A 26,012-nucleotide genomic window follows, 5' to 3' on the forward strand; every position below is an offset into this window, starting at 1 on the left:
GACTCCTTGATCAAAACTGAAAGGATGTACCGATACATGTAGCAGCTACACCACGTCAGGGTCACACCTCCCGGGATCCCTGGAAGCAAAGCTGATCGCTTTCTGTCAGTGTCTCCGTCAGCCACACGTACACGTCTAGACAGTGTCCTGTCAAGTGTCATGTTGACTGTTAATGTTGTAGACGTTCAGTGTTCACGGTCGCTGGGATGTGCCTAGCACCTCCTGGTTCAGTGCATGCTGGGAGTAGTACAATCCCTGGTTCAGTTATGCGTTGCTTATGGCGATAGTACTGGATCTTATCATCTAGTGCAGTGACTCAGTGAGCCAACCTGTAGTGTAGCCCAAACCGTATAAATAATACAGTATAGCGAAAATACCACAAACCATTCTTGTGGTGTTGAGCACTCTAGGTAATCTGGGAACTCCGTGTATAGCAAAAATACATCCATGAAGCTACTGCTAGCTATCGTCTTGAACTTCGTCTTCAGCTTCAAATCCCAACAACAGCATTGGACTAAATGGTGTACTTGCTCAGGACAAACCAATGCTAGCAATTACAAGTAGCATCGGTTTGTCCCGAGGATGCACATATCAGTCATCACGCTTTGTATCCTGCTAGACCTACATGTACATGTATCGTATCGCTACTGTACTGTAGTCTACTACAAAACTAATACAAGACAAGTGAGACTTTAGGGGCCGTCCGTAATTATCGAACGTTTTTCACCAAACGAATTATTTTAGTTTAGACCCAACCCCTCCCTCCCTCCCCCTCATGCTCAGAACGTAAACAAAGTTTGACATATGCATGCATAATACAACAAAAGTTGCAAGTGTGTAACTGCTCCTATGGGCATGCACATGTATCAATGTTTTCTGAAACGAAATAATAATTGGTCAACCCCCGGCCCCTCCCACCCCATAACGAAATTATTTTGTTTTGTGAAAAAAGTTCGATTTTTATGGACGACCCCTTACAAGTAAGACTTTACAAGTAAGACTTTACAAGTAAGACTTTACAAGTAAGACTAAGTCTTAGTATTACCATGATTACAGTACTACTACTAGTGCCGGTATCGTTTTTGGTTCTGACTCTGCGCTGAACTCGTGGGTGATGCCGTGTGCCAGTGAAAGCTCGTGTACGCGTAGTGTCATCGTGTCGTGTTGTGTCGGCGACTCGCGGCGTGAATGTGTGTCCACTGCGAAACCGTGAGCATCACACCTATACCACCATCACTGCCTACCACCATCACTGCATCAGTACAGCGCTAGCGGCAGTCGACGTAGATCTACGTCAGTAGTGTAGATTTACATGGTCATGTATCCTACCCTACTTTGTAGGCCCTGGCTTGGGCACTGCCGGTACCTGTACTGTAGGCCCTACCCGCAACCCTACATCATGACTGTATGTACTGAGGATTCACTCCTGTAAGTTAGTGTAACACCTAAAATGCGGGGGCAAAGGTTTTATTTCATGCAAAAAGCGAGTCTTCAGCATCCCATGTAATGCCCACGATACTAGTGCAGTAGTGGTATGAAGACCTGAAGTGCTTCCAAAACACAGAACGACACAGCACGGCGTGTGACTGTGACCCCATATAGGCCATAAATTATAATGCGAGTCTACATTGTAGTGTCAACTGAGAACTCACTGGATCACGGTGCATGCTAGCGGAAAAGATGAAAAGAAGGCGTACAAAATAGTAGTATTAGGTGGCAGAACCATTCTCGTTCCTTGTCGTGGAACACCGTACCGGCTAGCGTGTCTTCACCAGAGGTCCATTTAGGAAATTTTGTTTCTATGTTGTGTAGTGTGGCGAGCGTGACAGTGGTGGCTTGTTCTCATCGTAACGGGCGTCAAGACACGAACAACTAGCCGGTTGATCGCCTCCTGTTTCGCTCAAGCAGTGGACACGACTGCATCTCAATCGTGTAGGGCAGAATCAGTGTGCTGTGTTTGTGCAACTGTACCGGTGTGGTGTTTTGTGTTGCAATTCTGCTTTGCGCTACGCCCAGGCATGGGCCAAGAGCAGCCCTATCTGCCAGCAGTGATCTAACAAACCTATAGCATCGCTTTGCTGCAGTTAGGCCAGCGGCGGTGTGCAGTGCTTCTGCTGCTACAGCGGCGCTGGTGTCGTTGAAGCGCGACACGGCCGACACAAACAACCGTACATTCAGGCACACTACACAGCAGAAAAAGGCCCGGCAGCGCTAGCGTCGGTCGGCACCATCGCAAACACAATAGGTCCCTCATCATCAGCAGCAGCGGCACCGCTCAGCTGGTCCCGGCACACATAGGCCGAACGCAGCAGTACGGTCGCGCATGGCCTCTGCCTCGCCAGGACGGAGGGATAAGGAAGGATGTCTGCCAGTGCGCGTCGCCGTGGTAGGGTTATCTGGCGCGGGAAATGCCGAGTGCGGTGTAGGAAAGTCATGCCTCTGCAATCGTTTCGTGCGATCTGCCGAGGATGAGTACGAGGAGAAGCACTTCTCGGCCATTGCATCTACCGATTTCTACGGTTCAGTCATCAACGGACAGCATTTCTTGTACTGGGGTAAGGCTAGAAAGTACCCCCATAGTCGACCGTCGCCAGAGCTGTCCGCACCACACAAGAAGAGCTACGAATTCCACGTGGTGGAGCACACGGAGTTCGTTGACGACTCCACATTCAAAACGCTAAGTGGTTCATCAGAGTCAGGAATTGCAGCCTACCTGCGGCGCGTTGGGAAGCTGAAATTGACCTCATCTGGCAAATTATCCTATATCAATCGTGACCAGCTAGCCGATATTGCAATCGGATCATCATCAAGCTACGAAGTGGAGACTTTCCCGTCACCGTTTGAGGTCGACGCTTTCCTAGTGGCTGTTGATGTGAGTCGAATATTGCCAACTCAGGCCAAGTGGCTGGAGAAACTCCTGCAAGCGCTGGGTAAGCTGAAGCGGCCGTTCGTGATTGCTGCATGCAAGTTCGACAAGGTGCTGCCAGCGTGCATGGAAGAGCTGGGCGGTCTGGTGAAGCGCCACGCCAAGGGCACACCCATAGTGGAGACGTCGGCCAGGCAGGCGGTGAATGTGGACGCGGCCTTTATGGCGCTGGCATCCATGATGCGACGCAGTGGCCGCCACATTGGAATTGGAAAGTCGCCGGACGGCTACGAGGAGGCGCTCCACGAGGTGGAGGAGGAGCGCGGCAAACTCATGACGCGATTTCGCAGCCTCCTGGAGCAGGAGGTGCACGACTTTTGCGTGACGTGGCCGCAAGTCGAGGTACTGCTAACTGGCCGTGAGGAACTGCAGCAGTTGATCTACACCGCTGGTCGCGACGCCGTGCGTCACATCGTCATAGCACACGTCAAGCTACTGCGAGAATCGCGGCGCAACGAGCAGCTGCGGACCTACAAGACGGCGCTGAAGTGGGCCTTTGCCACACTACTGCCCGGCGTGCACATGAACTCGCAGTTTGAAAACGCCATGGAAACCGTACGGTCCCACTCGGCCGTCAGCGATTACCTGGTAGAAGTCGGCGACGAGCCGTGGGACGGCAAGGAACTTCTGAGTAACCCGCCGGAGCACCACCGTGTACCCATGGACGTTCTGCGGACGCCGGAAGCGCGGCAGGTGTTCGAGGAGCACATCCAGAGCGTGGAGATAGCGCGGCAGAATGCCATGCAGGCAAACATGCTCATGGACATGATGGAGGAGAGCAAGGCTGAACTGCTGCCAGGTGAGATATGCTGGCAGTGCACAGTGCACAAACGTGTGTTGTTGTGATCCGGTTGTGATGACCTCCCCCCCAGACGGCGCCCGTGTGTGTGTGTTTCTGTGTGTGTATGTGTGTATGTGTTTTTTTCTGTGTGTGTGTGTGTGTGTGAGAGAGAGAGAGAGAGAGAGAGAGAGAGTGTGTGTGTGTGTGTATGTGTGTGTGTGTGTGTGTGTGTGTGTGTGTGTGTGTGTGTGTGTGTGTGTGTGCGTGCGTGCGCGCACACGTGTGAACAGAGGGGAGGGGGAGAGAAAGGAAGGAGAGAGAGAGAGAGAGAACAGCAGGAGCGGCAGCAATGGGTGCGCTGTGCCAGCATTACACATTGCACAAAGGCACACTTCAGGAAGTCAGTGTAACGCCAGGAGACACTTGCTACTGTGACCAATCCAACAGGCCAAGAGTACATAGAACGAGCTGCTGCACACATGAGAGGAAGTGGTAGTTCACGGCTTCCTTCCTGGGGTATTCTATGCGGGCGCATACAGTGTACACACAGACTGATTACTTACCGCATCCGTATAGGACAGCCGCTGGCTGGCCAGTGGGCATGGTGTGGAGGACGCTACCAGCACAGCATACCAAGGTGATCAGCTGACGAGCGCATTCCTGTAGTCGTGACGACGACACCCGCTGCAGTGTAGTACACTCCTTGTTTGGGCAGGTCGTTCTTTGTTTAGCCGGGGGCAGGCTAGTAACTCCTGCCCCGTGGCAATAACACCGCCCCGCCCCCTGTGTGTGCTCTGTGTATGTACCTGTAGTGCCGCGTTTGATTGGCATGTCTTGTCGTGGCGGAATCCTGCACAGGCATGCCCGCCGTGATGTGGAAGACACGGCTGTCTAACAGACTAATTCTCGCTGTACCTAAAAGTTTGGCAGTTTGGGCAGAGAATTGTTTTGAAGCAGGCGTCTAAATTTAGGTCACGCCTAAAAAGGCATTTTCGTACGTGCTGAACTTAAAGGTAGACGTCGGCCGCCTGATTCTAGGTTGCACCCGAAGCCGTCTGGTGGCATGCATCTAAATTTGGGTCAAACCTAGACGATTTGTTTTTAATTCTTGTTGTTACATGGTCACACGTCACGTACGTTTGCGCTGGGAACATGGCTGGGCGTTGAGTACTGAATGACTGCAATGGTAACCTGTTCTTCTGTTTTGTATACGTGTTCGTGCACATACAATAATTCTAAGTGTACACACATAATTATAACGTTATGTGTGTGTGTGTGCGTGTGTGTGTACGTGTGTGTGTACGTGTGTGTGTGTGTGTGTGTGTGTGTGTTTGTTAACGTGTATGGTTGTACTATTTGGTGTCCATGTTGTACAACATTGCAGTGTTCCCCTTTGTACCTAGTGTTCCTATCATTATGTATCCATTGTGTGGCCATTGTGGATCCATTGTACGTGCATAGTCATTGTGTAATACAAGTGTGTACCTGTATGCTGACACCAGTACATGGGTCGTAACATCATGTGGGTTTATGGCTGTGTATCGGGGGGGGGGGGGGGGGGGGGCAGAAAATAGGTCAGCTGAAAGACTTGATAATGCAATGAATATAACTAGATGCGCACTCATATCACAACCATGGGTTTTTGAAAGACTTGAGTTCGCCATTGTCGGCCGGAGAATTCTTCGGTTATGTTGATTCCCCAGCGTAGCGGTGTGCACCTTAACTGCACAGGTTTGTAGCAACATGACTTCCAGCAACAGATACAACCTATTCTACCAGTATACCCATAGGTAGATGGAGATGGTGATGTTCTTGTGGACAGTGTTCTTGTGGTCAGACAAATTCTCTTCATTGTTTTTTTCCCCTTTTCATTCACTCACTGAGCTGATTAGTATGGTATGTGTATGCGTTGAGTTCAGTTCTTCAGATGTAGTTGTACTTGTATAATGGATTGTGTCTGATATGTGGTGTTTGATTGAGGCTGTCTGACATGCATGTCCTTGTGGCCTGACCTATTACAATTATCTATTGACAGGGTTTCCACATGGCAGGCCGGGGCACGTGAATAATGAGTTCTTGACTGCTCCCACTTGAAGCACACCGGCCACTGCCACTGCTCTTGCAAACACAGTGTGCATCATGACGTAAATGCTCTGGGAACACGTGTATGTCTGTGTACTCATGTGTATGTTCTGTAGCTCACAGATGTGTAGTTGTGCTAGTTGACAAGTAGCCTAGCTAGCAGTGCAAGGTGCTACACTGACCGTACCCTTTGTTCTTATCTGGGTCAGCAAGTGGCTGCTTGAGTGGTCCTTTCTCTGCCCCAACACCATGTGTGGGTACGCGCATGTGTGTGTGGGTACCCTCATGTGCGTGTGTGGGGGTGGGTGGGTGGGTGCTAATGTTGTGCTGGGGCTGTACTGTCAAGCGAAAACTTCATTTTGTCACTGCACCACAGCAGGATGGTCTTTAGGATGTGCATACACTGTGATCTTTATCAGTTCTTTGTCCTGATCGCCGGAGGAGTTCTTCAGGAGTGTGTCCACTGCAAGCAGCTCAGTGACCTCTAGATCTTGTGGAAAGTGGTTTGGAAATGTGATAGGAGCTATTGCTAGTGAAACTTGCTTGGCCTGTTCCTCCACCTGCATCCTGTGCTGAGCTGTACATCCCTGCAATGTGCCATGCACTGCATTATTCCGCAGGGTCATCCTGGTCCAGTGCTTGGTCTCTCCTACGCTCCACTGGCAAGTCGTCCGAGAACCTAAGCATCAAGGACAGCGTCAAGCAGCAGGTAAATACCTGAGGAAAAGCACTATCCATGCACTGCAGTATCCATGCACTGCACTATCCATGCACTGCACTATCCATGCACTGCACTATCCATGCACTGCACTATCCATGCACTGCACTATCCATGCACTGCACTATCCATGCACTGCACTATCCATGCACTGCACTATCCATGCACTGCACTATCCATGCACTGCACTATCCATGCACTGCACTATCCATGCACTGCACTATCCATGCACTGCACTATCCATGCACTGCACTATCCATGCACTGCACTATCCATGCACTGCACTATCCATGCACTGCACTATCCATGCACTGCACTATCCATGCACTGCACTATCCATGCACTGCACTATCCATGCACTGCACTATCCATGCACTGCACTATCCATGCACTGCACTATCCATGCACTGCACTATCCATGCACTGCATTATCCATGCACTGCACTATCCATGCACTGCACTATCCATGCACTGCACTATCCATGCACTGCACTATCCATGCACTGCACTATCCATGCACTGCACTATCCATGCACTGCACTATCCATGCACTGCACTATCCATGCACTGCACTATCCATGCACTGCACTATCCATGCACTGCACTATCCATGCACTGCACTATCCATGCACTGCACTATCCATGCACTGCACTATCCATGCACTGCATTATCCATGCACTGCACTATCCATGCACTGCACTATCCATGCACTGCACTATCCATGCACTGCACTATCCATGCACTGCACTATCCATGCACTGCATTATCCATGCACTGCACTATCCATGCACTGCACTATCCATGCACTGCACAATCCATGCACTGCACAATCCATGCACTGCACTATCCATGCACTGCACAATCCATGCACTGCACTATCCATGCACTGCACTATCCATGCACTGCACTATCCATGCACTGCACTATCCATGCACTGCACTATCCATGCACTGCACTATCCATGCACTGCACTATCCATGCACTGCACTATCCATGCACTGCACTATCCATGCACTGCACTATCCATGCACTGCACTATCCATGCACTGCACTATCCATGCACTGCACTATCCATGCACTGCACTATCCATGCACTGCACTATCCATGCACTGCACTATCCATGCACTGTACTATCCATGCACTGCACTATCCATGCACTGCACTATCCATGCACTGCACTATCCATGCACTGCACTATCCATGCACTGCACTATCCATGCACTGCATTATCCATGCACTGCACTATCCATGCACTGCACAATCCATGCACTGCACTATCCATGCACTGCACAATCCATGCACTGCACTATGATATCCATGCACTGCACTATCCATGCACTGCACTATCCATGCACTGCACTATCCATGCACTGCACTATCCATGCACTGCACTATCCATGCACTGCACTATCCATGTACTGCATTATCCATGCACTGCACTATCCATGCACTGCACTATCCATGCACTGCACAATCCATGCACTGCACTATCCATGCACTGCATAATCCATGCACTGCACTATCCATGCACTGCACTATCCATGCACTGCACTATCCATGCACTGCACTATCCATGCACTGCACTATCCATGCACTGCACTATCCATGCACTGCACTATCCATGCACTGCACTATCCATGCACTGCACTATCCATGCACTGCACTATCCATGCACTGCACTATCCATGCACTGCACTATCCATGCACTGCACTATCCATGCACTGCACTATCCATGCACTGCACTATCCATGCACTGCACTGTACATGACTGTAAATCTTTTATTGGGACAAACTGCATGCTAGTGTTGTAGCTATACTGTTCACACCTGCTCCCAGCCCCGTGCCATCTCCACACTCAAACAATTGGACGACGATAACTACATTTAGAAGACTGTTTATTGGCACGACGACGACGAAACACAACTAAACATGATGAGCTCAAGACGAAGACTGCTTTTCACGCCACAGCGACACGCGCATGCACCAACGCGACGTACATACGACGTACACACGACGTACGCACGACGTACACACGACGTACACACGACGTACACACGACGTACACACAAAACAACGTGCTACAACACTAACAGTGATTTATCTTATATTATAGCTTTAATGATTAGTTTAATCTTTATGTTACTTTCCTCACATGCCTCACGGCACTTGTATGTACATGACTGTACTATTCTTGCTGGGGGCACCTGCAAGAAGGTGCATGGCGATGAGCTAACGTCCGTAGTCTTTTCACCAGTGCTACTGTACTTCCTTCAACAGAACTTTAGCAGGGCTGTAGCAGCCAATCGCCATGGTCAGTTTTCGGACCGACCACTGGTCAATCAAGCAATTTAAATTTTTTTTTGCTTCCCACCTTCCAACCCGGCAAATATTTTCTATCTTGGTCATAAGAAAAAGGAAAAACAAGTTTAGAGCGTTTTCAATGGTATGCCAGTGTCCTGTATTGGCTGGGCCCTCTTTTGCTTAGCTGATTGCTTCTGCAGGGGTATTACAGGGGGGGGGGGGGGGGGGTAATACAACGAGGCTTCACTGTACATGTATGTACCTGTCTGTGTCTCTTTTCCCACTTCACCTGCTGTCAGGTCTTCTCCCAGTTTGATGCCGACCTGCGGCAGCAGTGCTGTGATGAGTTCTATGATGCGCTGCTACTCAACATGGATGTGTTGGAGGGGCCAATCGGTAACAGCGGGGCCACGCCATCCGGTGATCAGCTGAAGAAAATCGAGCACGCCTTGAAGGTACGCGGGATGATACCCACGGAGAATAACTTTACCCATAGAACCCTGTCAGTGTGAATTAAGACTTTGCGCTACCTGTCTGCACAACGTCATATACGGCGGTGACAAAATCTGTGATACTCACTAATGTGCTCTGCAAAGTACATGGTATATACTAATCAGCTAACAAGTGCCATTGGTCAACAATACCTTACTATGCACTCTGCCTGCGAACTGCTACTGCTGCTGCTGCTGCTGCCGCCGCTGCTGGCACTTCCGCTGCTGCTGCTGCTGGCACTTCTGCTGCCGCTGCTGCCCCTGGGATTGTTACAGGGTATGCCTGCCTATGATCGGCTGAGGAGGTGCGTCAACGAGCGCTCGCTTGTGCTGATGAACTTGCTGGCGGAGAGACAGCGGCCGTCGCTGCACGAGGACGTACTGCGGCACATTGCACGGTTGCCCACGTAAGCCAATCCAGTCTCACCACTGAGAAATTAGAGTGGTGCCCATTATCAATGGAAACGGTCATAGGCATCACCATCGATTATCTGCTGCAAATTTTCCATTCCAATCCACTTTGAAGTACCAGGATGTGACTTGATATGTTTAGTAGTGGGCAATAGCAACAGCACCTGTGTAGTCAACATTTTTTCCGGACTCACGGCGTTTTCACTGTCCTCGAACATCAATCATAGTTCACACAGAAGCAAATGAAATGATGGACCCTAGTAGGCTTGTAGTCACCTGTCAGCCTGACTGGCTCTTACCCCAGGCTATAACTACTCATGCCGGGTTTACTTGCACTGAAACAAAACAAAAAATAACAACAACAACACTACATGCAGTGGAAGCCTCAAATGTATTGGCCAATGGCCATCATCGGTGGACATATTGTATGCCTACTTCAAGTCACACACTGCCAGGGCATAAGCCGGATACATTAAAATAACATTTTAATCACATTGGGATTTGTTTTTCGTGTCCAGGGCGGAGAAGCTATTGGAGACGAATTGTGAATGGGAGCTGTGTGCTACTGGCAAGGGGATGTCGGTGATCATGGTGGGTCAGGATGAGGACACGGCGTCAGTCGTCGACGGTATCAAGGTAATCATCCTGTAGGGTGATCTTGTACTGGTTGAATATCAACAGCTTTTGCTAATGGTGGAGGGCGGCATGGGAGGAGACAGGCACATTGCTCACAATAACAAGGCCATCGAGTCAGAGCCGCAGTAACACCTTGTGCCCCTACAACCCTCTACCTGCTACACATACCATATAATTCATATGATACCATTGATTATACGCTGAACTTCTAGTGATTCACACATCAACTCTGACCTGCAGGTAGGGTAGAAGCAGCAAACACATGCTGGTAACAGGCACTACCAATCACGGTCCCCATGAGTTTATGTCCTGCATTGCAGCTTTGGAGCAGTTCAGTCATGCCAGATCAAAGGTGCATTCCATTGCTAGTAGCTCTGTGTGTGTGTGTGTGTGTGTGTGTGTGTGTGTGTGTGTGTGTGTGTGTGTGTGTGTGTGTGTGTGTCTGAGACTCTGTACTGATTAGTCCATTTGTGACATGTTCTTGTGATGCGGCTTCCAGGAAGCTGTCAGATGTGGAAAGTTACCCGCCAATCAGCTTCCCAAGAGAATACTCTGCCTGGATGCAGAGAAAGCTCTTGATTCATTACTTCCAAGCTCGAAGGATGTTGGCAAACCCAATGGTAAGGGTCTTCTTTCCATTGAGGTTTACGTATGAAGATGACAACACACATATGTACTTTTAAAGTTGACTGTTAGCCAAATTACACTCTTTCTCGAAGTTTGCACAGTTGCTAGCCATTCAGCAAAAAATGCTTGTTCACATTTTGTCAAGTTACAATCACTTGGTTGGGTGGCATGTCTCGGAATTGCAGGTTTCAACTTTTTAGAGGGGTGTGGAGTCTTGCACTGACTGCTTCTTTTTGTTGTAGGGTTGAACAGAACTGAACTTGTTGCATTCCTATTTCGTACACAAGGTATGTGGTCAGGTTGAAGCGGTCTAGTTTGCATCCTTTTCTGTGTGTGCGTGTGTACATGTGTATGTGTGTGTGTGTGTGTGTGTGTGTGTGCATGTGTGTGTGTGTGTGCCTGCGCGTGCGTGTCGTTTGTGTGGCATGTGTGTTTTAAAAATGTACAATGTGCTTCCCAGGTCTTTTGGCTGTGGTCAAAGGGCTGGAGTCCCTGGACAAAGTCGAGAGTTGCCTGGAGCATCTGCTGTTACCGTCGGACGATGCCACATCTCTGAGCAGCGGATGCAGTGACGGCGAGTACCGCGGATTACCACTGGTCATCGTGCAGATCCGCGAGGCAGACATGTCCAACGAGGACAGGAAGACGATGAAGAAGCGAGTCACAACCTTGGCTGGCAGGTACTGATATGCGTGTTCTAACCAACGAAGGCAGAGCAAGGTTTTTCTTGCAACTCGAGGATAATTAAGCTGTACGATTCCCAGACAACATGATTCCAATGTGTGTCTGATACCAGGAAGACTTTCTCTGCTAGTCATCTGTATAATGTGCCTTACTGATGTGTGTGTGTGTGTGTGTGTTTGTGTGTGTGTTTGTGTGTGTGTGTGTGTGTGTGTGTGTGTGTGTGTGTGTGTGTATGTGTACGTGTGCACGCGTACATGTGCATGCTTGTTTGCATGCGGTGCAATGTGTACGTGCAAAGGCTTCACTGCCCAGTGGTGAAGGTAGTCTGTCCAGCTTCAGACACAGCGTTCATAAGCTACGCCGCTAGTGCCATTGTTCTGCTGCGCTCCGTAGTCGATCGCCACTACACAGCTCTGGTTGATGATGAAAATGTCCAGCAAGACATTCGGTAAGGGTTGCCAGTGCAGCTTGTAACATAATATCAATGGTGGATTTTGGAGTATGAGGGGTGGGGGGAGGTGGGTTGGCGGATCTTTGCCTAAACAGGATTGGAAAGGGTGCCTCGACACCTGAACTGTCTGTCGCAGACTGTTTATGTCAAGATGTAACATGGTGTTTCATTGGGGATACCATTCTCTCAATGAGAGGGGGGGGGGGGGGGAGTGCTCTGGCCAATCTGTACCTGACAGGGGGGGGGTATATCTTTTTCATGCCTGATCCAGCCCTTTTTAACTGACCAATGTGGATGCATGTGTGTGTACATTTGTGTATGTGTGTTTGTGCATGTGTGTGTGTGTGTGTGTGTGTGTGTGTGTGTGTGTCTGTGTCTGTCTGTCTGTCTGTCTGTCCGTTCTTTGATTATATCTACAGGATTGCTCTATGTACACTGGCTGATGATAAGATGCACGTCGCGCAGCTGCTCTCTCCATTTCTCTCCGCACAGTTCTGCTGGAAGGCACCAGCCAGCTCAGCTCGAAAGGATTCCTTTCGCTGTCTTCTGTGCCTTGAGAATCGCGCCCGGGTGCTGGAGATCAGTCTGTACTCGACAATGAGTGAGTGACAATGGATTTGATATGTTCACTGTGTAACCCCGGCAGCGTTACTCTCCGGGCACTTGAGGCTGTACCCTTAACTTCTGCCAAAGTTCTCCTTCACTTCTACCCCTTATGCGGGGGGGGGGGGGGGGGGGGGATTTCTTCTCCCGGTGCTGTATCGAAGCTCGAATCCGGAGCCAATCACTCTGCATTTGTATGGCAATGCAGATGCTGTGTTCGCACCATAGTAATCGCCGCTAATCGGTCATCAGTGCTGCCAAAAGGTGAACGGTTGTGAACTCTGGTGCGGAAGTGTGCAAGTGCACTGTGCGATGGATCAGTGGTTTTACATAGCTGTGTGTTGCAATGGTGGCCAGTGTTGTGCCGTGTTGTTCTGCTCTTGTGTGGCAGATCCCAACATCGTTCTGCAGACTGCACATCATGGCTACATAGTGTGTCACTCGCCGGTGCGGCCGGCCTCTGCACACCTGGCATTGTAAGTACACTGTGTACTGTATTGCGTGTACACTGCACACGTAATGCCAGTCCCAAAGGGACTTTCCCTTGCTCAAGACAGCACTTCAAATCACCTTTATGTAAAATTGATTTATGCAAATCGGCCCTCAACCTCCTGCTCGTTGCCTTTTTTCGGCGGTAAACCGGAGGGATAGCCACAGCCATTGCTAAGCGGTGTGGTGGGTGGGACTGTTATATCTCCGCTCTCCGCTCCCCATACAAACTGTACAGTTGTGGTCATGGGATTGAGCCAGTCATGTGCCGAGACTGTGAATCATTTGAGTCATTTTGAGTCATGCAAGTCATGTGAGTCGTTTGAGTCCTGCGAGTCAGTCTGCACCAGACTGGTGCTGCACAACCCTAGCACTACAAACACTCGGCTGTGCACTGGTGCAGGGTTTAGACTGCTGTGAGGATGTATGGATGACCTAGTAGTCTCTTCCACTAGGCTTGACTCACTCAAGGCGTGTTTGAAGTACCCTGATATTGGCACATGTAGCCTACATTTTGCTCAGAGATTTTCTTTGTTATTTATTTTATTTATTTATTTATTTTTTTACGAGCATTCCTATCCCTATAGGGTTTGAGTTCACAAGCATTCCTGTTTGCGACTGCAGTGGTCTGGATGACTTTAAAAAAAATGTTTGACTGCATGCTGTGTAATGCTGTGTAATGCTGTGTGATGCTGTGTAATGCTGTGTGATGCTGTGTAATGCTGTGTAATGCTGTGTGATGCTGTGTGATGCTGTGCAACAGGCGTATGCTGGCAAATCTTCCCACTGTCGTGCCACGCGTTGTGCTGGTGGGAACGCACGGCTCCGATCTGCCCGACAAAGCTGAGCTGGAGCTGCTGGACCACACGGATCGCGTAGCAATGAGCGTCGGCGCGCTCACCATCCTCGGCACTCCGGATTATTCGAAAAATGGTGAGGTGCCGTAGAGTGCAACGTTTGAGTACATATGCTTGGAGTCTTCTTATCTTGTCTATCAGCATGGTAAAGATTACGCTGTATATTTGTCGGGATTTACAACTTAGAACGTTCCAAGTTGGAAGGCTGTTGGAGTGCGTACCCAAGATGTGCTAGAGCTGTTAGCCAGCTAGTTGTAGAACGTCAGTACCGTCGTTCAGTGTTGTGCAATGTTATCGCATGAGCTGATTGTTTGACTGGTGGTGTTAGTGGACATTATAGCGTAACTTGTAGTTTCTTGGTCCTTTTTCTTTACTATAAATTTATCCTTGGCTCTTTCTTGTTTCTCTGCAACAATGAATTTCACACTAGATTTTTTCCAGTCGAGACACCGGCAGGGTGCTATATGTCTCACACCGAAATTTGAAAAAGATCCGACTTGGACAATGGAGAGCCAAAATACTGAAATGTCCCCATCTACTCCCATACAAAGGAACGCTGCTCCGATCAACTTCGGACCTTCACCATTGGAATCAGTGCATTTTTCGCTACAGTTTGTGCATTTATTTTTATTTTTGGGTGAACTTCCCCTTTAAGCAATTTGATTTGCAACAGCGAAGAGACTGACTGCCCGGTTCTATTTCTGTGTGTGCAGACGCCCCGTTTCGATACTTCCTGCAGTGCGTGTGGGAGAAGCGAGAGGACGTTCCCGAGCCAGCAGCGCCTCTGCCCAAGGGCCGCAACTCGGCGTTCATTCTTGTCGAAATGCAGAATGGTGACAACAAGATTCACACGCCTGACTTGAATGACATCAGACATCGCCGCTCCAGACCCGAAGCTTACAGTCTGGTGGGAGCACCGGACTTGAGAGCGAAGTCCCAGGAAAACCTGCTGGAAGCTGTACACAGTTCTTCAGGCGATAGGTTGCCACTTCGGAGGTCGGTGACACCGGAGACGCTACGCAGGGGCGCATCACCCTCACTGGCCGCGGCTCGTAAGAACACCTCGCAGATCTTCACCATGTCTGGCCGTTCGCACATCTATGATAATGTCCAGCTTGCGACCGGTGCATCTCGCGACCAGGGTGCCACGGGTGGCATGGTGAAGTCCACGAGCGAAGACAGCCGCTTGCGCATTCCAACGCGTACATTTGCCAGCGCTCTGCCATCGTCCTGCACAACCGCCTCCAACACGACACCAGAGGACAACAGCCGGCAGCCGATTGCTCGTCGAATTCTGCGCTCAGTATCGCCGCGTCGTCTCTCCGTACCCATTGCCTCGCTAAGTAGTCCCAAACAGGCCAGCGAATCGCAGCAAGATCAGTCGGACTCGCTGCCGTCACCGACCGAGTCATCAAAGTACTTTCGGCATCCGCCTCGGCGCTGGACGGGTGATAGCAAGAGACCTCCTGTGGTGATGCCCAAGCCAAAACGCCGTATTGAGTCATTGGACAACTCATCTATTGATGTTCCCCATGTTCCAGCTCCAGTCCAATCTTCTACCAAAGCCAGCAACGCTCATGGACTGGCGTTCGCTAATAATCACTTCAAGAGAGACGAGTTACCACCTGCTCCGCCGTTGACACGCTCGACGTCGGGTGGTCCGGCTACTAGTAGTAAATGGTACTCGCCTGCTCCGCTGCTTGATGAAAGAAAAACGGCCGAGAGTGCGGGGCAACCAACTACGCCCTCCAAATCCTCAGGCCAAACGTATGATGAAGTCAAGACTCTACTGCCATCGGAAGCAACTCCGTCATCATCATCGTCAACATCTTCAGGCAGCGAAGTGTCGCAGATTAGTGCAAAGTCCCCGGCGAGTCTCATCAGCACTGGCCACCCTACAAATGCGCAGAGTGCTGGCCTGAATTCTTCAAAATCTCCCGAGTATTCAGAAGCAGCAGCTCCTGGGATCGCTTCCAACGTCACTCGATCTTCCAATCGGGAATCTGTGCCACCGCCAACATTTCGTAAGCCCAAATTACTCTCTTCCCCCACAGTGTATGAGATTGTTGATAGTGATGAAGAGGTGAGTGAAAAGCCACTTCCACCTCCACCGCCTCTACCCAAGCCCGCACTGAACGCCGCCTCGCTAAACGCCTCACTGAACCCACCGCAGACACCGCCGCGCGTACAATCACGCGGTGCAACGCCGTTACCGAGCGGCGGTGGCGGGGGTCCGGCATCATCACCGCCACCGCCGCCGCCACCGAAGACAGCGTTACAACAGGCCTGCATGTCAGCGCTGAGCAGTGCTGCTATCCTGTCGACAAGCGACGATGCCCTGGCTGTGACCAACCCACTGAGTACGGAACTGATCAGTACTGACGAGCTACTCAGTCAGCTGAGACCGGACAGTGACACTAGCACATCGAGCAGCGATGAGGCACCACCGCTGCCACCTCGCCGCTACCTCGTGTCAGACTCTGGAGACGAATCGGACGACTTTGACAAGATCGGCAGCTTGGAGCGTGGCTTCCATGGTGCTGGTGAGTGTGGTAGCATTGCGTTGGTTCTGTTTGCGTGGTTCATGTCCTTCTGCTGGTGCTCAAAATTTCCTTGAGTCATTTTGAATACACAGGTCAGTTCTTGCAATACATCCTTGGCTAAATAAGGGGTCGTCCATAATTATCGAACTTTTTTCACAAAACGAAATAATTTCGTTATGGGGTGGGAGGGGGTTGACCAATTTCTTTTCAGAAAACATTGATACATATGCATGCCCATAGGAGCAGTTACACACTTGCAACTTTTGTTGTATTATGCATGCATATGTCAAACTTTTTTTACGTTCTGAGGGGGAGGGAGGGAGGGGTTGGGTCTAAACTAAAATAATTCGTTTGGTGAAAAACGTTCGATAATTACGGACGGCCCCTAACCTTTAAAACATTTCTTCATAATTATCTTTTTGAGAGTCTCAGTCTAGCAGTACTAACCACATAGCATTGGTTAGACGAGAAGAAAGAAATGCCAGTGTATCTGGTGAAGTAAAATGGAAACAAACAAGCACCCCCTCCCCGACCATCCCAATATCTTGTAGAACCTGTGGCCTTCGATTCACAGCCATATCCTACATAAGCATCACATGAGCATCACATAAGCATCACATGAGTGTAATGCACCACAGATTATCAAGGACGATGCTCAGGTGCATAAGCAGCCCCGCAGCCTAGTAGCCAGTAGGGTAATATGGTGCAGGCTACTAAGGCAGCACGCTCTGAGTTCCTCCGCACTGTCTTGGCACAGGCCGTAGAGATGCTGCAAGTTTCACTCGCTAGTGGTAGAAATGGGACTGAAAACCATTCCTCAGTTAGTTGCAGGATATTTGTGAGATCCTCACCCTCCATTGAAACCTGTCCGTGCGAATCCACACTCCCCCTCCCTTCTTCACGTAACAAAATACGCCCATGTATCCAAGGGACGTACCGCACTCATCACCGAAGGTCGTACACACTTTGAAGGGCAATTGGAAATCTCACACAGTAACAGCTGCTAACACAGTAACATACCAAGGTGACAGTTTTAAAAGCAGTGGAATCTGTGGGTTCAGTGAAATATACAACATGAGAATGTGTCACTAGTGAGAAGCTGTCTCGCCTATCACTTGGTTCCAGTATGATGATGATGCGATGAGTGTAACAACTGACTACCAGCATGCTGTGCTCTCACTCACACGTGTCACTGCACTGCTGACCCGCATCCCAACACTGACAATAAGGGTGTTGTTGTAGGTGATAACACTTGCACCGAGGATGTGATCTAGATTAACACATGTAGAACACATACATAGCGGCAGAGCAGTCAATACAGATCCTTGCGGGATCTTTGTGCCAGTTTGGAATAATTATTATCAGCTGACGGGTGCTCCCAGGGCTATGAAAGCCAAGGGAGAGAGGTTCATTCTGCTTTTGAAGAATACAAGAACTATATAGAACAGACTGCTGATGGCAGTGGTGGAGTCACGCATATTCTGGCAATCTTGTCCTGCCCCGCACTGGAGAATGCTTGTCGCTGGTAAATACAGATGGACGACGTGTTTGAAATCAACTGCGGTGATGCTGTGTGGCTGGCAATGGCATGAGCATGTGCTGCTTGTGTTCTCAGCAACTTTGCATACACGTAGACGTAATATTTCTTGTTGCTCACATGTTTTGGTTTTATTTCCTAAGAGATAAAAAATCACTTGTACTAGGCCATCCGTTCTTACTCGCCCGTACACTGATTGTCATTATAACTAAGGTAGGTTGTTTTTGTACTGATCTTCATTGCTCAAATCTGGCATCTTTTTCCCTGCTGTGTGTATGTGTGTTTTCGTGTGTGTGTGTGTGTGTGTGCGCGTGTGTGTGTGTGTGTGTGTGTGTGTGCGTGTGCGTGTGCGTGTGTGTGTGTGTGTGCGTGTGTGTGTGTGTGTGTGTGTGTGTGTGCATGCGCGTGCTCTGGTACAGGCAACGGGAATGAATGGAACAGCATATTGGTAAGCATACAGCGGACAACATAGGCGGGTGTAATCATTTTGTGTAGTACTTTGCCGGCAGTCTGTGCTGGGTGGTGTATAATAGAGTAGAGCAGTGTGTCCCTTGGGGGTTTCTCGTACACCAATACGTGCTTTTTGATAGTTCAGCAGAGTTTGTGCCCTGAAGATTCTAATGGAGCGCATAGTGATCCTCACATCATATGGAAGATTTTCCGTGTTTTTAAGCATCCCAATTTGATGCAGGGGTTTGTGCACAAGAAATAGTTGGGAGATGCGGAATTTAACGTTCCGAGTGTGTAGGTAGCGTGACTACTGAGTTATGTAGCAGTGTATGACGGTGACCTGCATGCATGGCTGTGGGTGCCACGTACCACAGCTACAGGTATGGCGGCATCAAGCTTGTGTATGCTGTGTTGTGCTGACTGTGTTTTGATGTGCAGCGACTCAGCCGCTCTCGCATGTCCATGCACTCGGAGGTAAGTTAGTCAGTGCTGGAAATAACTTAGTTTTCTGCTGTCCGTTACCCCCCCCCCCCCCCCCAGCCTGGTTGGTCTGTCTCAGGGATGTTGCCGTGTTTGGCCGGGGAGTTCATAGCTCATACCCTGTCAGGGTGCCTACCTAGGGAGTGTGGTCATTGTGCTGCGTGTTGATTAGCACATCCCTACTCACAGTTAGGATTTACAGTAAAACCTGTCAAGGAGACCACTCGGATAAGGTGACCGACCACCTGTCCTAGAAGACCACTGACACCAGGACCAAGGGATACTATTTCCAGTCAAATGACCCTTGATAAGGAGACCACCTGGTAACAGAGACCACGTTTTGAAGGTCCCTTGAGCGGTCATCTTAGACAGGTTTCACCGTACTGGTACTGGTTTCACAGCTTAGTAAACCTCTCCGATATTCAACCCCGTAGCTTAGTGTATGCGTGTCTGGCATGTACAGGACTAGAATGATTGTGTGTGACACTGTAAAACAGCCACCATGCCTTTGACGCATGCATTAGTTTCTTGCACGAGTAGGATCAGGATGGCTGTGTGTGACACTGTACAATCACTGTACAACCATGCCTGGGAATCATGTCGATGTGCGACACTGTACAACCATGCCTTGGAACCATACTGTACAACCATGCCTTGGAACCATGCCTTGGAACCATGCCTTGGAATCATGCCTTGGAATCATGCCTTGAAATCATGCCTTGGAATCATGCCTTGAAATCATGCCTTGGAACCATGCCTTGAAATCATACCTTGGAATCATACCTTGGAATCATGCCTTGGAACCATACTGTACAACCATGCCTTGGAATCATGCCTTGAAATCATACCTTGGGGGAATCATGCTCTAGAACAGACATGGAAGAGAACTGTTACCAGGGGGGGCTTGAAAAAAGCAAAAAAAGTAAATTATCGTGTCCGTTCCCGAGGGAACTCCCGGCGGCCGCTAACACCGGGTAAACACTAGCGGCAAATGAAGCGCCTAACGGTGGGGGTGACGGGATAAGTCTCACAACCACTGGCACAAGTGTCGGAAACCCCATTTGCCTCATCCGTGTACCCCTTGTGCCTGGCCTCAAGTTCTTAGTTGACTGTGGGTAGCAGCACGGCTGGAAAACCATGCTCCCAAGCAGGACCTGAACCAGGCACCTCTCGTTTATCAGGGGGCTTTGCAGCCTATAGTTATTTGTATATTGCACGGGTGAGGTGGTGTTGCCTGCACTGACCTCATGCTGTTTAATGTGACTGCAACGCTATTTTCGTCCTTGTCTCTGTAGCTTCTATCGAAGCACGCGAGCAAGGAGCAACGGAAGCAACGGGAGAAGCAGCGGAAGCGGGAAGAAAAGGAGATGCGCGAGCAGGAACGGCGCGAGAAGCATGAACTGCGGCAGCAGAAGAAGAAGCAGGAGAAAGTGGAGCGTGCAAAGAAGAAGGCTGCGCACAAGCAGGCAAAGGCTAAAGGTTTGTTAATTAAAATGAGACCCGGACTCGATAATCCTATTCCTTCACGTTTACGAGGGGTTCACGTCATGCTGTATAGATTTCTAGTATCATTGCTGCATAGCATGCATCACCCTCGTGCAGTTTTCTACCCACTAAAACCTTTTCCAGAGAACCTGAATTTGACCGAAATGGATTTGTCTTTGTGTGTGTGTGTGTGTGTGTGTGTGTGTGTGTGTGTGGTGTGTGTGCCTTGCTTGCTTGTTGACAGCAGGAAATGAATTTCTAAAGCAGTATATGGTTGATGGCGTCGGACCGGGATCATCCTATTTTGGAATCTATCTACATGATTTACCCGTTCGCCAAGACGGCTCGAAGATCCCGCTCTTTGTCGAGCTGTGCGTGGACCATATTGAGCAGCATGGTAAGTGGTATTGTACGTGCCAGTGTTCTTTGATAGTCGTCTGCGTTTTGGCCCTTTCACCTCCATCAAGCTAGTGGCTTTCTGCTGAATTATCTTTTTGTCTATTTTCAGATGACACATGCCAAACAGAGAAGTGACAAATTGCAATCATCCATGATGCATTGTGGACGCAGAAAATCTGTGTGGTTGACTTTGATGTCAGATGTAAAATTGTGAAAAAGAAAGAAAGAAAAAGAAACCATGGTTGTGATTATGATGGTAATACTGGTGTTTCTGCTGCTGCTGTCAATGCTACTGCCATCGGGTCTGCAGTGGAGAAGGGTGTGAGTGTCGTTGCGCTGGTAGACTGGCCAATACCAATATCAGGCATACTGGCCTGCCGGACCCGGTCCGGTTGGTCAGGATATTACTGGACCAACTTGTTTGCCACCAACACGTGTTTTGCTGCTGTAAAGGGTATGACTGTGTACCCGCCATATCATACACAAACTGTAGAAACAGCCATCCGTGTTTTTGTCGGACCAATCAATAATTTCTTCCAGCGGTCGTGGTATAAATGTTCGTACTTGTCATCATTGCCCTGCCTATCCGCACTGCTGGCCTGGGGCAGCTACACGCTGATTTATCTGCACTTTCTTTAATAGCGCTATCATCCTGAGTTTGTCCGTTGTGTGTGTGTGTGTGTGTGTGTGTGTGTGTGTGTGTGTGTGTGTGTGCGTGCGTGCGTGCATGTGTGTGTGTGTGGGGGGGGGGTGCGTGCGTGCGTGTTGGTGGGTGGGTGTTACTGTGTGTGTGTGTGTGTGTGTGTGTGTGTGTGTGTGTGTGTGTGTGTGTGTGTGTGTGTGTGTGTGTGTGTGTGTGTGTGTGTGTGTGTGTGTGTGTGTGTGTGTGTGTGTGTGTGTGTGTGTTACTGTGCGTAGGCATCGAGTCGGGCGGTATCTACAGGGTGTCTGGCAAGAAACCATCGGTGGACAAGTTGCAGGAGGACTTCGCAAAAGGTGTGGTTCTTTCTCAGCATTGTTGTGGTGTCTATAGTCTGCTGATGGCATAGTGCTGGCTTCTGGTGTAGGACTTTGAGTACTAATACTCTTGTGCTTGTGAGGAGCTGGACGAAGTGAGACTCAGTGTAAGGCACCTTTGCCTTGCCGAACAAATACAGATACCCAATCCCTGATGGGTCTCCTGGCACTGGTGATACACTAGGAATTGAGCATGCAACCTCATGTTTGGAGAGATGGCCACCTGAAATGCCAGTTTCATGAGCCCTGTCACTAGGGTGAAGGTTCAGAGAGTAGCAATGTGTTCATACCATTTTGTTTGTGGAAGACAGTACTGTTGAATTCGGGTTTAGTGCCAATCTCAAGGTGCAAGAGTAGTCCTGAAAAAAGCGGCTGAGATATTGCATACCGGATCACCAGACAGCCTAGTTCTCTAGCTCTCTCTCAATCTCTCTCTCTCTCTCTCTCTCTCTCTCTCTCTCTCTTTTGATCTTCCTTTCTCACCTAGATCCTTGATCCTAGAGGGTGATGGTATTCCTGTGGATGTGGATAACTCAGTTTAACTGAGTCTCACGCCAACCGTCATTTTTTTCTGAGAGCATGCCTATGTATGAGTGAATAGTGAGCAGGCCCACCAGTGATAGCTGAGCACAGTTGTATGGATTATTGAGTTAGCCGTACAACATAGAAACAGCCTGCCTTTGGCTTTGTACAGCATCTGCCTGCTTCCCGCCCCCAATTGACATGACAGTTGTGTTGCTGTGTGATCTCTATTTGGGCTTTCAGATCCGCTGAACACTACGATTGATATCGAGGAGATGAACGTGAACGTTGTGGCCAGTGCCATGAAGTCATTCTTCCGTCGCCTCCCGGAGCCTCTCATTCCAACTCCAATCCTGGCCCCGTTAGCCAAGTCGTTGTGTGAGTGTTGCACAGCTTGTGCTTGACATGTGTTCTTCTATGATCTCAATCCTGACCATGCGGCCGTATGTACAGTCGTGGCCAACGAAATCTGAACCGCTAGTCAAAAACAGCGCCATGTTTCCATTTCGATTGTATCATGCATGTTTCAAAAACCCATCCGAGGGCTGCAGGAGGCGCATGAGCCGAGACACTCGGTTGATTTCTTTGACGACGACCATTGAGCTATATTCGTTATCTAGCACAGTAGCCGGTGGAGTTTGGAGAAGGTCTTGGGTACCACACCCCCATGTACAGCAATCTAGTATGAGAGCCCCAAGAAGATCTGTCTGTCCGTTCACCTGTCCCTCTGCCCCTCTTTCTGCCCACCTGTCTGTCAATCCGTCCGTCTATCTGTCCACAAAGTCGCAGTGGTGCCAGACAATATTAAATGCAATCCATGCACCTTGCCTGGTGTTGTGAAAACGTTCATTCTCCCTGGGACCAAGGGTGTTGAGACGGATAGGCTTAGCGCGCGTAGAGTGAATTTGTATTTCTTCATAATGTGTTCCACAGCCACAGCAAATGAGCTAGAAGATCAGCTTCAGGATATGAAGGTTTTGATAAATGCTGGTGTGCCTTCTACGCACTTCACTCTCCTCAAGTACCTCTGCCGCCATCTGAACAGGTATACTGTCACCTCTGTTGTCCATGGTGCTGTGCTCTGCCCTGGGCGTGTGTGTGTGTGTGTGTGTGTGTGTGCGCGCGCGCGCGCGTGTGTGTGTGCGTGTGTGTGTGTGTGTGCGTGCATGTGTGTCTGTCTGTCTGTCTCTACTGCTTGGAAAGCCCTGTCTTAGGCCATCGAGCACTCTTTGGGAAATGCCACTACCTAACTTACTTGTTGTGAATACAGTACGAGTATAGTACATATTGTGCGGCACACACACACACACACACACACACACACACACACACACGCGCACGCACACACACAGACACAGAAACATACACACACACACACACACACGAGATAGCGCAATGATTATGTTGTCCGTAGGACCGAGTGCACTCCTATCCTTTTGACCTTTGACCATTTGACGCCCATCGCTGGAGGTGATGAGAGCGATGCTACAGCAGAAGCCATAGCAACTTTTGCTGGGATTGCACCATTCAACAGCTAGCAGGGCCGAAGGGCTGACCGCCACTATTCAGCCTGGTCTACACCACCCAGCTATCCCACACAGCTACTCGTATCCAGAGTAGACTGCACTGGTATAGCTTGCTACACTTTCAATGGTGACCTCTAGGCAATCAATTCAATCAATGAGCATCTCAATTGCGTGTTGTGCTTGTATCTATTTTGTTTTGGTGATATTCAGGGTGGCAGAGAAGCATGAAATAAATCTGATGCTGGCTAGCAATCTGAGCATAGTCTTCTGGCCAACCCTGATGAGACCGGAGAGCCTAAACATCAATGATTTCACCGTGGCACAGGAGATGCCACTGACACTTCAGAGAGTAATGACGCTGCTAATTGATAAGTATCACATGATATTCGATGACAATGCCGCTCGGGCGTTCCCCTCATCGCCTGCTAAAGCACTTGAAGCAGCGGCTTCACCTGTTCCAAATCCAGCGCAGGCTGCCGACAAAGCCAACGCTGTGGCATTGCACGATGAGACCAGTGAAGGAGAGTCCTCCATCGCTCCGTACACATCCGTCAGCATACATCTGACTCCCATTGCAAGCAAGACATAGCTCTGGGCCAGACCAGGGTACGCAGTCAGTATTCTGAGTGATTGTAGACATATCTGTAACGTTACCAACATCCAAGTGAACATTCCAGGGTTATTGACGTGTTCAGGGAGTCTCATTTGGGCATTTGGGCGCTGACCTCGTCTGGACTGCAACTCCCGTGAGGTCGAAAGCATGTTGCTCGATACTTAGTGTCACGTGTTTGTATGATCATGTCAGCTCCTAAAAGAGGTGTCAATGTTTCCTTTCGTGCTTGGGTAGTCATTGTCCCTACACGTAGATCAATTCCGTTACTGCTTAGGACATCTGACAATGGCTGCGCTACGGCTACGGACAACCAACTGTACACGACAAAAAAAAACCCGAATAACATGGACTATAAACCGCAGGCCTTTTTCCTCCCCTCGCTCTCTCTCTCTCTCTCTCTCTCTCTCTCTCTTTCATACCAAGACATATTTACGTTAATCTCTCATAATCTAATCAACATCTATCTTGCTCCCCCCCCCCCCCCGTTGTGTTGAGTGTGCTTCAAGTACTTAAGTTGAGACCTTATCTGTGTTGTCACAGTGATATAACTATGTTATCTTATCAGTGTTTTGTTGATATAACTATGTTATGTGATGTAAGTTATTTAACGCGCCTTTCTGCATCTGCATTCAGACCAGTGCTGGAAAGGCGGGCACTTGATGGAGTTTTATTCTTTTCGGTTACGTTAATCCGTGCGTGGATATGCTTGTATGCACATCCATCCGCGGCTTGTGTTCGTGTGTGCAAGTGGTGAGTCTTTGTCTGGTGTGTTTCCTGACTTAATGATCAGCTCTCTTCGTATCATGTCCACTGTCGTTGCCATTGGAGATAATCATACACTGTACTGTCCGTGCAGACAATGACTGCAACCCGGCTTCCTGCACAACAGGTGCGCATGATGGAGTGTGTGTATGTGGGGGGATTGTGAAGTTGTGTACGTGCGTGTGTCTGCCTATCGTGGGTTTCACACTCTTTTCATGTAGTTATTTTTGGAAAAAAGTAGCAAGTAGTTTTTGACCATATTACCTTGTATGTTTCCGTAGCATCATTAAATTTTATTTATTCCCGAAGCTTACGTTATGCAAGACATTAAACTTATAAGCTACAGTCCATTTCAAAACTATAGACGCGTACTTAGGCAAAACCGTTATGCCCGCATCTATACCACATAAAATCTGTGATCACTTTGTGCATAAATTTTTCCAAATTGGGCGTCTGTTATCCAATCGTTTAGAAACTATTATGAGTAATTGTGGAGCGGACCTGAGCAATATTCCGAAAACTATTGTCAAAAGTTCCAGCCAAATTTGAAATATTTCAAAACCCTACGCGTCTATAGTTTTGAAATGGACTGTAGTACTATTCTTCACCATCATCATC

The 26,012-nt window shown here is 49.1% G+C and overlaps 1 protein-coding gene across 2 annotated transcripts; it reads left to right on the forward strand.

Moving 5' to 3' along the window:
* The first annotated feature begins 1,557 nt into the window (after positions 1–1,557).
* Positions 1,558–25,495, forward strand: LOC135824011 (rho GTPase-activating protein 35-like). 2 transcript variants are annotated; one of them, XM_065336901.1, is made up of 20 exons: positions 1,558–3,725; positions 6,410–6,498; positions 9,111–9,266; positions 9,579–9,709; positions 10,232–10,349; positions 10,849–10,969; positions 11,437–11,656; positions 11,959–12,108; positions 12,531–12,712; positions 13,106–13,190; positions 13,967–14,136; positions 14,774–16,603; positions 18,560–18,588; positions 19,029–19,064; positions 20,366–20,549; positions 20,800–20,952; positions 21,873–21,950; positions 22,737–22,871; positions 23,427–23,538; positions 24,230–25,495. In XM_065336901.1, the coding sequence occupies exons 1-20, from the start codon at positions 2,324–2,326 to the stop codon at positions 24,606–24,608; spliced, it is 5,760 nt and encodes a 1,919-aa protein (XP_065192973.1). In that variant the 5' UTR covers positions 1,558–2,323; the 3' UTR covers positions 24,609–25,495. The 2 variants fall into 2 exon arrangements, with proteins under 2 accessions (XP_065192973.1, XP_065192974.1); XM_065336902.1 differs by having other exon boundaries at positions 1,559–3,725; positions 20,803–20,952.
* The last annotated feature ends 517 nt before the right edge of the window (positions 25,496–26,012 follow it).

This window comes from Sycon ciliatum, chromosome 8 (genome assembly GCF_964019385.1).
Source record: "Sycon ciliatum chromosome 8, ocSycCili1.1, whole genome shotgun sequence".
Lineage (NCBI taxonomy): Eukaryota > Metazoa > Porifera > Calcarea > Leucosolenida > Sycettidae > Sycon > Sycon ciliatum.